Raw genomic sequence first — 14961 nt, forward strand, 5'->3', positions numbered from 1 at the left:
CCTCCACTCTCGATCAAAACGTCAAACAAATCGTCCATGTGCTGACTGGTAGCAGTAGGAACCTTTATGGAAGAATACAAGGTATTAAGACAACAGAAAGTGTTCAAAATAGATTACCAAGTGTGCAAAGTTAGTACTGTGCCCTTCAAATAGAGTTGGAAATATTCAAATTCTGAGCACATGAATGACAGAGGGAAGTCATATTTCCGAGTGGGAAAGTCTGTTAACCTAAACCCCAGAGCATTCTTCAGTTTTTATGCGTATGCCAGGGTATGCATACAGTATACATGACATAAATTTCTTCATCAGCATATTTTCTAATGGCGTATTCTTGCACTAATTCATCTGTACACAAGGTGGCACCACTATTGTTTCATATTTGAAAAAGAAACGGAAGAGACAGAACATTACAACAAACTACTAGAGACGGTAACAACAAAAGACACCGGCGTTGATGAGCGGGTTAAGAAATACCCGCAACTCTAGGTTATATGAGTTTGAAGATATTTATTATCAGATATAACGTCTGGAGAGAAATGTCGCAGACATTGTACAAAGATGAAACTTTCAGTTTTTGGTGCATACTTTGAAAGGTTATGTGTTTGGCTGTCAAAACTGAAGTACACTTTGGGCCTAACTTTAAATTACCTGCATTGTGGCTTGCAGACCTCTGGTCTGTTTGACAGCCTCCTCGTAACGGGGTGGGTCTTTGCTCTTTGGGCTGCGGTGACTGGGGAACTTTGATGGCTGAAGGATATAGTTGAGCTGACAGGGCGAGGGAGGCTGAACAAAACATATAACTTTCAAACTGTGTAATAGGGGTTACTAGGCAGAGCTCTAGAGTACTAGGCAAATATACAATAGAATATACATAAAGAGAATACAAGAGTATATAAGGATCTTGGCCTAAAACATAAATATATGCATTACACAGATTTAAAAGCTTGTGCAAACTTGCCACAATGTTAAAGTGTTCTGTTCTGATTTTATGATAGTTAGCTAGCAAGTTGAGTTGAAGAAGCTGAAGAAGACTGTTTACTCTCCCACTGTGTAGATAGTTTAATACCCAATATAGCGCCCCTTATGGCAAAACTGAGAAAGCATGGTGTGCTTGTTTTGCATTATGAGTTCTAAACCATTTTTAAGTGCATCAGCACTTGAAACGTAGCTTGTGCTAGCTAGGAGAATTTGTTTTTGTGTGCTTGCGTATGCTGAGTATGTTTCAGGACGTAACAGAGTGGTCAGTTTGTCTTACTTTGTTAGTAGGTCCATTTGTGTGTCTGGGCGAGTTGTTGAGGAAGCACTGGGGCATTTCTGCCATGGGCTGGCTCTGGTTCTGTCTGTACTCAAACCCAGAAGACAAGCTTCCACACAGGGGTAAAGCCTGTAAACACATGCAGCAGGAGGCAGTTTTAGGCCCAGTGCACTGAGTGAGTAAGAACATCTGTGTATATCAGTGTGTAAACAGAGGCCTCTTGTTCTCGAACCAACTCTCTGTCTTAGTGATAAGTGCTCTTTCTGATTTTCTCTGTACTCTCTACTTCTATCACCTATTTAGTCAGGTCTGCGTTTGATGTAGTTGAGAGGATAATGTATCACCTGAACTCAACTGCTATTGCCAGGGCAACAACAGAGATAAGCACAGAACATGTTGCAGGCCTCAGAAAGGCTTTCCATTTCAACCTACGTGCCAAATCAGAGAGAAATGTGTCTGGGCCTTGTCATCACAATAGTGAGCTGAACTGGATTTATGAAGTGCAGGAACATTGAAAGCAAGAGGAAAGGTTAAGATCTACAAGCACCCTAAAGTATACATGCATAACAAAACAACTCCGATCATATGGTGTATCCTTTTCTAACTGTTGTATTAATGTGTTACTATTTTACTGCAAAGTAAAATATCATTATTTGTGGTGTCTTTTCAATTAGAATTGTGCATAATGGATATCGTAATTACCTTGTATGTCTAAAGTAGCTCATATAGTTCATATATTGCCCTGTGTCTGAGCTGAAAAGATGCGCTTGAACACGCCACAAAGACTATAGCCAATGGTCAACCAGCACATATGTTCTTAAATTGCTCTCCATACCAGTAGATGGCAGCAATCTGTATTAGTCGTTCCAAAAGGGAAACCGCAAGAGCTAGGGTTGTGAATATACAAACCGTATACAAAGTCTCCCGTTTGCTTGTTTTCATCACTTCTGTTTTTTTTTCTTGTTTGCTAATGCGCGATTTTAAATGACGTCAGATTGCTGCTCTTCTCACATTGTACGACTGTTTGGGGTACCATATAGTTGCTGTTGTGTGCACACTACATGATGGATTAGGCAATACTAATTTTCAATAGGAAGAGTAGTTGACAACTCTGGTTGTGAAACGTAGTTCTGTCATGACAACTCTCGGAGGGATTGGCATGGTAATGTACATGATAATGTAAATGTATTTGGTCTTGGCGGAATAGATCTGCTACGCTGCTGCTGCGGCAGAGCAAGTACCGAGACTTGCTACTGCCAATACATGCACAACATGCTGCTGTGAGCATGTAAGAAATACTGCTGCTGCAAATATAACATACATGAAATAACCCCCATATAGTGTACATGAATCACCTCGTAGCAGATCTATACAGGTGGAGCTGGGGAAGGTGAAGGGTTTCTGAAGCAAGCTGCAACTGTTACAGCAAGCACTAGTCATATATTTGAATGTTGAGCAGCGAACTCATTGGCTACCGATACAGGAGAGAACCAATCAGCTGTGCCATGTGATAATGATGTCATTAGGTCAGATTGAGTTAGACCTATCGGACTGCGCCATCTAGAGTTTCATGCCAGAACTCTATATTTTGTAGACAAGGCAAACACATGCGAGAATTGATACAGGAAATAACGCAAGTTCACGTGAGAGACAAGCGTTCTCGCACAAGCATGGATTTATTCCGGTCAAAAATGGTAGCCCGCAAAAAGCCTGCAAACCAAGTCATCTGTACACTGATATGCAGTGAAAAATACAAAATAAATAAGTATATTAAAGAGAGAATGGTTGCTTCCTCATGTTGTCTTGCAGATCAATTATGACTCACCTGAACTTTCCTTTCAGTTGCCCTGTATTCTGCTTTCTCATTGGCTGTAGGTCATTGCCAATGTCATTTCCAGTCAAAACACATTTCGCCGACCAGATATTTGGCATGGCAAATATCTCACGGGCATCGGTGATGCATTAACACTTCTCTCAGATCGTATCTTTGATAACGCACACTATGTGATTGTCGCTCTCATGAACGAGCACCAATTTGCCTCTGATTTCGGGCATTTGTCAGCGATTTCCACTAAACTGTCGGCGAGTGAAAATCGGGGCTAAAATCGTGCTGTGTGAACCCAGCATTAAGCTGAACAGCTAATCTTAATGGTCTCTCACTAATAGACTATGCTGCAAACTCAACATGCTCAGTTGCCTGAACAGCTGCTCAATGACAGCTGGACATTGGCTGATGACCGACTGTCGGCTTGGTGTGGCACGGTCTTTGTTAGGGTGTCAGTTATTAGGGTGTTCGGGGTGGTTGCAAAAACATTTCTATAGGACTGCTAAAGTGTTTTGAGTGTTTGATAGTATGCTGCCATGCAGTTGGTAGGGCAGTGTTCTCAAACTCAATTCCTGGAGGGCCACAGCTCTGCCCAGTTTAATCAAACACACCTGATCCAGCTAATCAAGGTCTTCAGGATTACTAGACACTTCCAAACAGGTGTGAGTTGGAGCTGGTTGGAGCTAAACCCTGCAGAGCTGTGGCCCTCCAGGAATTGAGTTTGAGGCCACTGTGGTAGGGTGTTCTGCATTTGTGTTACAAAAGGAACAGTTAACCACTGAGAATGGTTCAACCCAACGGTGGAAAAGCAGCCATGATAATGGTGATAACCGTGACTCTAGACATGGATCAGGACCCCTCTTTAATGTCTACAAGGTATATTTTTCACCCGTCTGATCATTTGCTTGATGTAAATCATTTTGCTTACTTGAGGTGGAGATGCCGTCTGATTTGAATGCTGTTGTAACATTGTGTTGTTGGACGTCTGTGTTTGCAGAAGTGGTGTTTGTATGATGCTTTGACTGGGCATTGTTTGTTGGAGAACGGTCTGCGCCTGCAAAAAGTATAGAGAAAAACTCCAAATGAGATTGTTATTTTATACATTTTCCTTACTGTAAATAGAACTGGCATTTCATGAATGTTAAGAGACCTGTGTGCTGATGGGATTGTTGGGCAGGCTGATGGGCAGCAGGATTTGTGCGGCAGGCTGAGTGTTGGTCAGTGTCTGCTGATGCAGCACTTGAGGGACTTGCTGTGTGTTGATATAGAACTGCTGGACTGGGGTGTGGTGCCGCTGGGCATGTGGCTCTTCCTGTTTCACACCTGTAGTTTGCCGCAGGGGACTCTGCTTGGAGTTGCAGCTCGGGGAGGCTCCGTTCTCCTCTTTGACCTGGACTGATGGATTGGGTTCAGGCTGCTGCCCTCCGCCCTGCTGACTCCTCTTCTCCACCTCCAGCTGCATCTTCAGCTCCTCCACCAGCCGCTGCTCCTGCTCCAGCTTAAGCATGAGTTCCTCAATCTGGCGCTCCTTCTCGTGAAGCCGCTGGTCTTTTTCGGACACCTTGATGTCCATGGTCATGTCTTCAGGTGCGGGTTTGAGGGGTGAGGTGCCTGTTGGTGGACGGGCTGGAGACAACGTAAATAGAGCTTTGGTGGGACTGTCTCTGCTGTTCTTCATACTGATGTTGGAGGCCTCAGGAGAAACGGGTGGAGTTGTGCTCATGCTGTCAGGCTGCAGAGAAGCTTTGGAGATGTTTGTATCCATGGTTGTAGCAGATTGAGAGCTCTCCTGGTGGGCCTTAAGCCTTTCTATGAGATCTGTTTTGGTGCCGGATACAGGAAGTCCTCGCAATTTCAACTCCATCTTAAGCTCAGTCACCTAGAGGTTCAAAGAACAGTGGTACTTCTGCATACTTATATATTGTAGGAGCAGGAAAAAAATCAGCATGTTACCCACCTTCATCTCATCTAGGTTGGTAGGCAGAGACCCGGTTTTACGACCGGTCACAGTGTTGTTGGCACGTGAAGGAGCCGCATTCGGCAGAGATACCACAATGGGAGCGGAAAGACTCGGGCTGGTGCTCAATGTGATGTTGGGGCAGCTGTTCTGACTCTCAGCTACTGGCCTGTAGAGGATGAAGGATTTTAAATGCAATGGGAACTTCCTGTTCCCTCATCATTCACAATAAACGGTCTTTCTACACAATAGAAGCAGAGGTATATCTTGCAGCAACAGAAGCCAAAATGGAAAATAATTTGAGGAACTGCCGTACTACAGCTGGGGTGATGACAGGTCTTTTAGACATGATTAGTAGGTGAAACCATTATTTAAAGGCTATCGCTCATAGTACACAACGCTCACATTCTTTTCTGAGCTACATACTTCTGCTGCAAAGCAATCAGGCTCACAGTAAATCCTTTTAGTGTCAGAGCTGATATATCAGAATCATATGCAATTGCACTGGTCCGTAACCAATTATTCAACTGAACTGACATTACGCAAGTGAACTAGCATTATGCTTTTATGCCATATGCACAAAGTGCCGGTGTTCCCCAAGGCATTGAACTCTATAAACTACTGCCAAACTACAGTGCTACTGTAGCAAGTTGATGCACAGCACTTTTTATGGACAATCTGCACAATGTACATATAAAAAGGGCAAATGTAATTATTGTATATACTGGAAAAATATACAGTGTTCCATCCCCTGCTCAATATTCTCCTCCAAAATAATGTGCAAATTGAAAGCTATACAAAACAAATATAAAAGAATAATTGTAGGCTATGCTATACATTAATGCACACAAAAACTATCCTAAAGACAGACAGATTAAATCACTTACTACTACTACTACTACTAATAATAATACAAGAGGTATAATGTTCTGAACATATTACTATTCTATGAATATAATAGACTTATCATGTCTCTCATAACAATTGTATTATGTGTTAAATGTATGATTTCAATTCAGAATGTTCTAATTAAAATCAATTTAAAGCTGAATTATGTCCAAAAACAAAATATTTTGTCAAAATTAATATTTTAGTCAAAACTATATTATCAGTCTGGTCAATGTGCATGCAAGTCTTTTTGCAAAATGCAAATACTCAAATTGTAACACTTACAACTACACAATGCAACTGTAAAATGCAAGTTATGTATTGGAGGAAAACAAACATTAAACAGCACACACATCTAACATTAAATAAAATTGTCTTGTGATTTGGATAGCTTGAGCTGTCCACTTTTCTTGCAGCAAAGCATTTTTTTTCTTCAGAAATGTGTTTTTCATTCATGTAAAATTACATCACTGACAGAGTTTACCAAATACTCAGAAATTAAATGTGTTCCTGTTTATCCAGATTCAAACAACATGTTATGACATTGAAAGAATAATGAACATAGTATACTCATGTTGAATCATTCTATTATATAATATGTGAATTATTAAACAAATTGGTTGTGAAAAACGCTTTTCATGTTAAGGTTTTAGTGACACAAGGTGTTTATGCTAAGGGTTGCATGTTATGTTGGAAACTATATTGGAAGTGTGACATACTTGAGTGGTGCTGGTAATATGGCCTGGTAATTGTAATGCTGTTGCTGATGATTGAGAATCTGGAGCTGCAGGAACTGCTGCTGTTGCTGAAGCAGCCTGGCATATGCCGAGTCCATCGGGGCTTCATTGGGTTCCTGCTTCTGGTCTGGTGGGATGTACTGGTGATACTTGAGCTTCTTAATTCGCGGTTTGGGTTCTTTACTCTTCTTGCTTCGGCTCTTGTCACTGGACTGTTTGGGCTGGCTTTGCTGCATGGAAAAAAGGACAGAAGAACTGAACAAAAGGTGAAATCCCACAGTCAGTGTTAGTGCTAGTCAGTGTTAGTCAGTTAGTGCAACACAAGTCTATTTGCTTTGTGATTTTTAGGTGATTCCCATAATGTTTCAACTAGCTCAGTTCTCTTGCTAACAGAGATGTCAGAACTCTGAGAATACCAGAAGCTGAGAGATTTGTGGGCAAAACCGCAAGTTTGCAACTGCTGTGACTAGGTGGGACTTGTATGAACATCTACCTAAAATCATAGGAAGAGGAAACAGGATGCATGGAGGGGACATGACCCTCATTGTTCCTAAATATTGCGTCACAGGATACACATGAAAATGGTTTGGCATCTGGGGAAGGGAGCTGAAAGTCATCAGGATGTAATAACACACCATTTCAAGCCGGCTTATGTATGAGCAGGTTCCCGAAGCTCCACTGGGTCAGCAGTGACCCTCTGTCATGGAGTAAATATGTGGAGTATGCTCTGAAGGCATGGATTATGATAAATGCACAAGTTATTGCCTGACTCCTGTTTCATTGTCCCCAGCTTCAGTTTGTTCTTCTCCGCATTATGAGTGTGAATGTTTCATTTAACCTCTAACTGAAGACAGAAGACAGCTGCTAGCACTTGTAGCTCTGCATCTGCTGCTCTTCTGAAACTGATTTGGCCTAAGGTACCTTTGACAAGTTGTAGTAAACAAGCTTTTTAGTATGACAAAAAACAGCTATTCTGCTCTCCTGTCTTTACGCTGTGTTACCGAACGCAATCTTTTTTTTTTTTTTTTTACCAAAGATTTAAACTACTGTTCAAATGTTTAGGGTCAGTATGATTTTTTTTAAAAGATATTAATAATTTTATTCAGCAGGGATGCATTAAATTTATCAAAAGTAACAGTAAAGATGTTTATAATAAATGCTGTTCTTTTCACAGTTTCCGCAAAAATATTAAGCAGCACAATAGTTTTCAATACTGATAATAACAATAAATGTTTCTTAAGCAGCAAAGCACCATATTAGAATGATTTCTTGGAGTAATGATGCTGATAATTCAGCTTAGCATCACAGGCATAAATTACATTAAAAATACATTCAAACAGAAACAAGTTATTTAAAACTGTAATAATATTTCACAATATTACTATTTTTACTGTATTTTGGATCAAATACATGCAGCCTTGTTGAGCATAAGAGACTTCTTTCAAAAACATGTTAAAAATCTTCCCGACCACAAACTTTTGAATGCTAGTGTATATAAAATTCTATAAAAACTCTTTAGCATCAGTATTTTAATCAATCTATGACTCATATTTTTCAGTTAATGTCTGACTATGATTACAGCATTATCAATTTATTACCTCTTACTCTTTCAGTTTCACAGTCAGTGTGGTATATGTCATTATTTAGCTGGAGTTGCTATTGTGAAATTAGCCAGTAATGCTGTGAGTCACTGACCCTTATCTCAAAAATAAACATAGGCAGGAAATTACATCATGGTGGTTAGGACATATGGTTTACCTTCACAAGGGTGGGTCCAGGCTTTGTGGGAGCAGCAGCAGTGACTGTCTGAGTGGAAGTCATTACTCGGCCATCTTCTACTGATGTTCTGTTCAGGAAGTCTGAACTCTGGGTTGTAGGTGGACACAGTTGATAAAAAGAGATTAAAAGCCATATGTCCATAAGAAGGGACAGAGACGTATAAATCTAACCAGCAACACAAGGCTGATGTCTGGATAACTTGTAGAGAAAACAGAAGCTACTTAGCTCTTCTGGAGAGCTTCATACTTCATATGCTTTAATGAAAGCATTCTCTATCAGACCTATTCATCATAAGCTAACTGTAAATATTAGAACTGAATATTTCTGAACTGGTAATCAGTCTGGATGTGAATATAGGGACTGTTAAGACGCTGACCTGGAGTTTGGAGCCAGTTGGAGGTGAAACAGAGGATGGTTCAGGCAGTCTGGCTTCTACAGGAGAAGATACAGAGCCTTGAGACTCATGACTAGCTGGCTGCTCTGGAGACAGAGCTTCACTGCTGTCCTCATTGAAGTTATAAACATCCAGTTCTCCAACTGCAGTGTCAAACAAAAACAAAACAAAATAAACACAAAACAAAACAAAAGCAATAAACACAAAAAACAAAAAGAAAACCAAACCAAACCAAAACAAAAGCAATAAACACAAAAAAACAAAACAAAGAAAACCAAACCAAACCAAACCAAAACACAAAACAAAGGCAATAAACACAAAACAAAGAAAACCAAACCAAAACAAAAGCAATAAACACAAAAAAACAAAAAGAAAACCAAACCAAACCAAAACAAAAGCAATAAACACAAAAAAACAAAACAAAGAAAACCAAACCAAACCAAACCAAAACACAAAACAAAGGCAATAAACACAAAACAAAGAAAACCAAACCAAAACAAAAGCAATAAACACAAAAAAACAAAAAGAAAACCAAACCAAACCAAAACAAAAGCAATAAACACAAAAAAACAAAACAAAGAAAACCAAACCAAACCAAACCAAAACACAAAACAAAGGCAATAAACACAAAACAAAGAAAACCAAACCAAAACAAAAGCAATAAACACAAAAAACAAAACAAAGAAAACCAAACCAAAACAAAACAAAAGAACAAAAAACCCCACACAAAACAAAACTATTTAGTAACTGACATTTACTTTGGCAATTCCAGTTAATTTGAGTAAGCATGAAAATAATACTATTTCATTGTTTTTTTTGTTTTTTTTACCAATGTCAACAGGCAGAATTTTCTTCTCCACCAGTTCCATTGGTCCAGGCCTCTGTGCAATCTTCTCATTGAGGTCATCTGCTAGACGCGCCCTCTTTAGTTTCATCTGAGTGGCTTGCAAAGAAGGCTCTGCGTGGGTTTCTGAAATACATAAACAACATCAGACCATACTGAACTAAAGCTGCGTGATAAATTAAGTATCCAGGAAGTGAAACAAAAGACTTTGACAATGCTCTTAAGAGCTAAAAAAAAAAAAATCACATCTGTTTGATAAGGTGCGTACCTTGTAAAATGTGCATACGAACAAGTTCAGAGCGGTCAGGTCTGCTGTGGATTTTATGCTTCAGGAAATTCTCAGTCTGTATGATGAAAATGCAATACGAGTAATTGAATTAAGAATTTCCATGAAATTCATCTGTTATTGTTCTCATAGCACTCTAGTAGCTGTTAAATGTTGATTTCTAGTGTAATATATTATGTAATTAATTAACTCAGTATGAAATAATGATGTAAACAAATCTGTTCAATTTCTTTACTCAGACTCATGACTTGATGATGATAAACAACACATATAATGGAACTGTTGTGATTTTTCTATAACATTATATTACTAAACCTGTGTAATGTCCAGTTCACTAATAAATAATGCAAAGTGTAGGAATATTTGAGCGTTTGAGTCTTACTCTTGCTCTCTCCAGACTTCTGACCTGCCCGTGAAAAGCTGCAGGTGTCTTCAGCGCTGGAAAGAAAAATATATTCAAAGCCTTCATTTCAAAACAAGAAGTCAAATGACATTATTTAATGTCCTGTTATATAAAACATCATGTTTTCATGGCACAAAGCTTTTTTAATTTTTTTTTATATTTTGCTATTTAAAGCTATTTTGTTAGATATATGCATAAAACAAAAGTCAATCTGCCAATGTGTAAAGAAAAACAAAATTAATTCAAGATATACTCTCTGAAAACAAGTCTAATTATTTTATGCAATTTTCCTTTGCATAAATCATGTTTTAACCATTTTTGAATATTTTTGAAATATTGTTTACTGGAAGACAAAAATATTTTTTTCAAACAACATTTCAAGAAAAATTTCTGCTACGAGTATTTCAGTGGGTGTTGAACTGTCATCTACATTCATGGTCAACAGGAAATGAGTGCTATGTCACAGTCGCTACGGCTTGATTAGCAAAGACATTAGTTGCTCACCCTGATTAGTCATATATCACTAACCAAGAGTGGACTCTTAAATAGTCTGCTGCACTTTCAGGAAAGGTATAAGCCTGACATTAATATGATTAAAGAATGCAAGAACTGGTCTTTGTGGGAGAATCCAAGCCATTAAGCATTGACTAAAGCCTGGGAGGTAACCACAGATCTTGCTGAGCAAAAGTGCAGGCCCAGTCGCTGACTCACTCTTGTTACTCTTGGAGCTTGGACCATGACATTAGGGGCCCTATACAGACGGCAAGCACAGAGAGAGCAGGACAGCTCCCGCTGTTCCAGACAGACATCAGTCACACCATTGTTCTAGCTCTCCTTCCTTATCAGTTTGTATCCTCAACAGACGCTTTCTTTTATTAGAACTGCTCTCCTTACCAACATGCATAACTTACTCCATCCCCCTGCTGTCAAAAGTGTAATCTACAAAAAACTGTGTCTGGAGGTAAATGTGTTCCACTTAATGAAGAATAAGTACAGTGTGTGTGCAGAGCTTAGGTGATAATGTGAGTGGCACTGTTAATGATGCTGCATTAAGAGTTAAAATAACAAGGAAGTAGATCATTTGATTAACATTTTTCGGGCGCAACGGATTTTTTCATGAAAGTCCACTGCATGCAGGCTGAATTTGTCTAAACATTAATAGTTGACATTTGAGCGTTATGTTTCCATGAAGCATGCATACTCACGTGGCATGATGCCCTGGTCTGCGAGCTGCTCGCGTGTGCGCCTCTGCAGTAGTCTTAACTGAAGCACTGTGGAGGAAGCAAAAACAGAAAAATGTAACTTCGATGAGTTTCTACTTTTAAAGGGATAGTTCACCCAAAAATTAAAATTCTGTCATTAATTACTCACCCTCATGTCGTTCCAAACCTGTAAGACCTTTGTTCATCTTCAGAACTCAAATCAAGATATTTTAGATGAAATCAAAGCATAGACAGCAGCAAAACTACCACAATGAAGGCCCATAAAGGTAGTAAGGACATCATTAAAATAGCCCATGTGACGTAAGTGGTTCAGTTGTAATTTTATGAAGAGAATTTCTTCTCTTCCGTGTCAATCTTTGACGCACATTCATGAAAGTACAACGACGTAACTCTGTACATTCCTCTGCTTGTAAACAAGACACAGTGCATCCGGGTTCTACGTCAGAAAGCCAGCTCCAATGTCAGCAGCACCACACACGATGCGTCATGGTACTCTCGAGAATGTGCGTCGACTGACACAGAAGAGAATAAATTGTTGAATAAAGTTATTTTTGTTTTCTTTGTGCACAATAAGTATTCTCGTAGCTTCATAAAATTACGGTTGAAGCCCTGATGTCACATGGACTATTTTAATGATGTCCTTACTACCTTTCTGGGTCTTGAACGTGGTAGTTGCATTGCTGTCTATGGGAGGGACAGAAAGCTCTCGGATTTAATCAAAAATATCTTAATTTGTGTTCAGAAGATGAACGAAGGTCTTTGGATTTGGAACGACATGAGGGTGAGTAATTAATGACAGAATTTTCATTTTTGGGTGAACTATCCCTTTAACTAAAACTAAAACTGAAATAAAACAAACGAGGAATTATCTTATTTCAGCTAGTTGCCAAGATTTCTCATTTTCATTTAGTTTAACTTGATGTACTTGAATAACTAAAACTGAAACACAATTAAAAATTACTAACAAACTATACAGATATTTTTTTTAATTTATATACACAACAAACAACAAACATGATTTAAATGATTTAAAAAAATTAAAATGAAAACAAACATATAAATTTATAATTACAAAAACTAATTCAAAATAATAATAAATACTATAATAGTATCTCAATGATACTAAAATGATTGACAGGTTTATAGCACCATATACACTGGGGTACTACAATAATAATAATAATAATAATAATAATAATAAAAGAATGAATGAAAGAATAAATGAATAAAGAAAGAAAGGCCAATACCCTTGTAGTAAATGTGGAATATAAAACTTGAATAGGTATGCATAATTTGAATAGCGAATAGTTAATAGTGGTAGTATTGCTTGGTTTTGGTGTTTCTGGTAATAAATAATTTTAGAACTTAACACTTCACAAATAATCCACAACATTTAATCTTTCATCCAAAATGTTTCGGGGATGAGGTCAATCCAAGATTTGTACTTGAAATGAAATGTATTAAAAGTATTAAGCTTAAAAAAAAAATCTCAACAGTTTTGACCTCAAAATCAAACATACAACAGAATGCTGTTTATAAAAGAGATCAACAACAGCACAAAATAATAAACACTGCAATGGTCCTATCAACTTCTCGAGGTGATGTCATTTGAACTCTTGACTTTGGATTTGCTGTCCATAAAAAGCGAGATGCAAGCTGTTACGCTTTGGATGAGGAGGCACTGGTGCATTAACAACCAAGAACATCAAAAAGACAAGCGAAAAGGTGAAATGCGGGCCGTTATGCACAGCCTACTACATACACCGTGAATGCTATTTCACCATCCTAACAAGACGGCTCAGTTTATACATTTCAAAACACACAAGCGTAGGCATGTTGGTTCAAGAGAATAACACCACTCCTCTGCAAAACATTTAAAGAGGAGGATGGCATTTGATCGTGACAAATGGGACAGCGGAGCGTGGAACATCCCCAGCAGACCCCCGCTTCCACCCATCATCGGCACTGGGGAGCACAGAGCTGATCAGATTGGCTGCAGAATGAGGCCTAGCACACCCAGTTCTGCCGAAGTCCCGGGAGAGCGACCACTCTGTCTGACTCACCCCTGCTAAAATAAACCCAGCCGTTGTGAGAACAAGGCCTGGGAAACAGAAGAGTTTGGAAATGGCATTGGGGGTGGGGGGTACGTTGAACACATACATTCTGTATCACAGCTGAATAAAGAGTGGACAGACTGAAGGAGGGAACCGAGTGCCTCTACTAAAACCCCCCCTACAGCTTGGAACACTCTGTCTCAAATCTTGTTTTCCATTATTATCTGCGCCAGGAGGTTCTCTGGTGGGTTTCAATATTAAAGCGGTTATCCATTACAAATCAAGATCCGTGCCACCACCAAGCAGCTTTTTCAGAACAATGAAGCCCAATGAAGCTTGATGGAAGAGTAATACCATAATCATCTTCACGTCAGTACGCCGGTACATGACATGCCTGCAGTCATCCCAGTGTTTGTTGAACTGATGTCATTCCTGATGTTCTCTGCTGAACCCTGACTGACCTTTATCTGGCTCCAGGCCTCTCTTTCGAACTGTACAATAAACAAAAGGCAGCTTAGATCCTCGTATGTCTCACTTCTCCAAAACCCTCTCAAGATTCAGTTTAAATCCAAAACCAAGCCTAAAGTTGTCACATTTATCACCGTTTTGCTTTTTTGGGGGGGTGAAATCAAGTAATTTCAACAGGAATCCAAGTCATTTCAATAGGAACAGGGTTCAAGTTAGTCAAATTTGTCACATTGACTAACAGAAAGCCGCTTGGTTTAAAAGTGACTTCTGTGTGAGCTTCATTGACTAACAATGGATCTTTTTTTTACCTAAAAATTTCGCTAATATGACCGCACCTTAACGCAACCACACGCTATCGTAAATTAAATGAATGGTCTGTGTTATGGCTACTAAGCCTGTTAATGTTGACTAAACTGAAGCCGTTTAAGAAACACTCTGACGTTGACCTGGACTGTGTTGACATTACTGTTGCAAAAAATATTTCAGCTGTATCTTCATGGGTGCTTGCAGAGCTCCGGAGGACTGTAGAGACTGTATGATAAATGAATATACCATTTGGTTTACGGTTCACTGATGGGAACCATCCCAACGACTAATAACTCACATGAAACTCTCACAAGTGAAACCATATATTAATAACAGTGAAGGCTGTAGAGATATCGTCATGCACTTGAAAGTCTGATTGTTAAGAAACCTGTGAAGAGGTGTTACTCCCTTAAGGCATTAAAAGCAGATAAACTTCCTGAACAGGCATGGTTAGCCAGCTAAATGATTAACTGAATGGTGAGGTAATGTTTGGGTGTGAGTTTGAAAGAAAACCTAGATATTAATACAAAAAAAAACAAAAA

General features: G+C 39.0%; 1 protein-coding gene across 5 annotated transcripts in view; it reads right to left on the reverse strand.

Annotated features, from left to right (window-relative positions):
- The window catches only part of LOC107703365 (MKL/myocardin-like protein 2), a 38556-nt gene that overhangs the window by 4396 nt on the left and 19199 nt on the right, over positions 1–14961 (reverse strand). For 4 of the 5 annotated variants that reach the window (XM_016505967.1, XM_016505964.1, XM_016505962.1 and 1 more), the window contains 13 exons: positions 11574–11639; positions 10348–10403; positions 9948–10023; positions 9665–9805; positions 8818–8978; positions 8421–8528; positions 6645–6892; positions 5038–5206; positions 4231–4959; positions 4009–4134; positions 1256–1384; positions 649–783; positions 2–62 (listed from right to left, as the gene is read on the reverse strand). In XM_016505967.1, coding sequence (XP_016361453.1) covers positions 2–62; positions 649–783; positions 1256–1384; positions 4009–4134; positions 4231–4959; positions 5038–5206; positions 6645–6892; positions 8421–8528; positions 8818–8978; positions 9665–9805; positions 9948–10023; positions 10348–10403; positions 11574–11639 — 2205 coding nt within the window. Of the gene's footprint in view, position 1; positions 63–648; positions 784–1255; positions 1385–4008; positions 4135–4230; positions 4960–5037; positions 5207–6644; positions 6893–8420; positions 8529–8817; positions 8979–9664; positions 9806–9947; positions 10024–10347; positions 10404–11573; positions 11640–13999; positions 14023–14961 lie in introns of those variants that run through there. The other variant, XM_016505966.1, reaches the window with a different exon arrangement.

Source organism: Sinocyclocheilus anshuiensis, unplaced genomic scaffold, assembly GCF_001515605.1.
Source record: "Sinocyclocheilus anshuiensis isolate Anshui unplaced genomic scaffold, SAMN03320099.WGS_v1.1 scaffold58, whole genome shotgun sequence".
Taxonomy (NCBI): Eukaryota; Metazoa; Chordata; class Actinopteri; order Cypriniformes; family Cyprinidae; genus Sinocyclocheilus; species Sinocyclocheilus anshuiensis.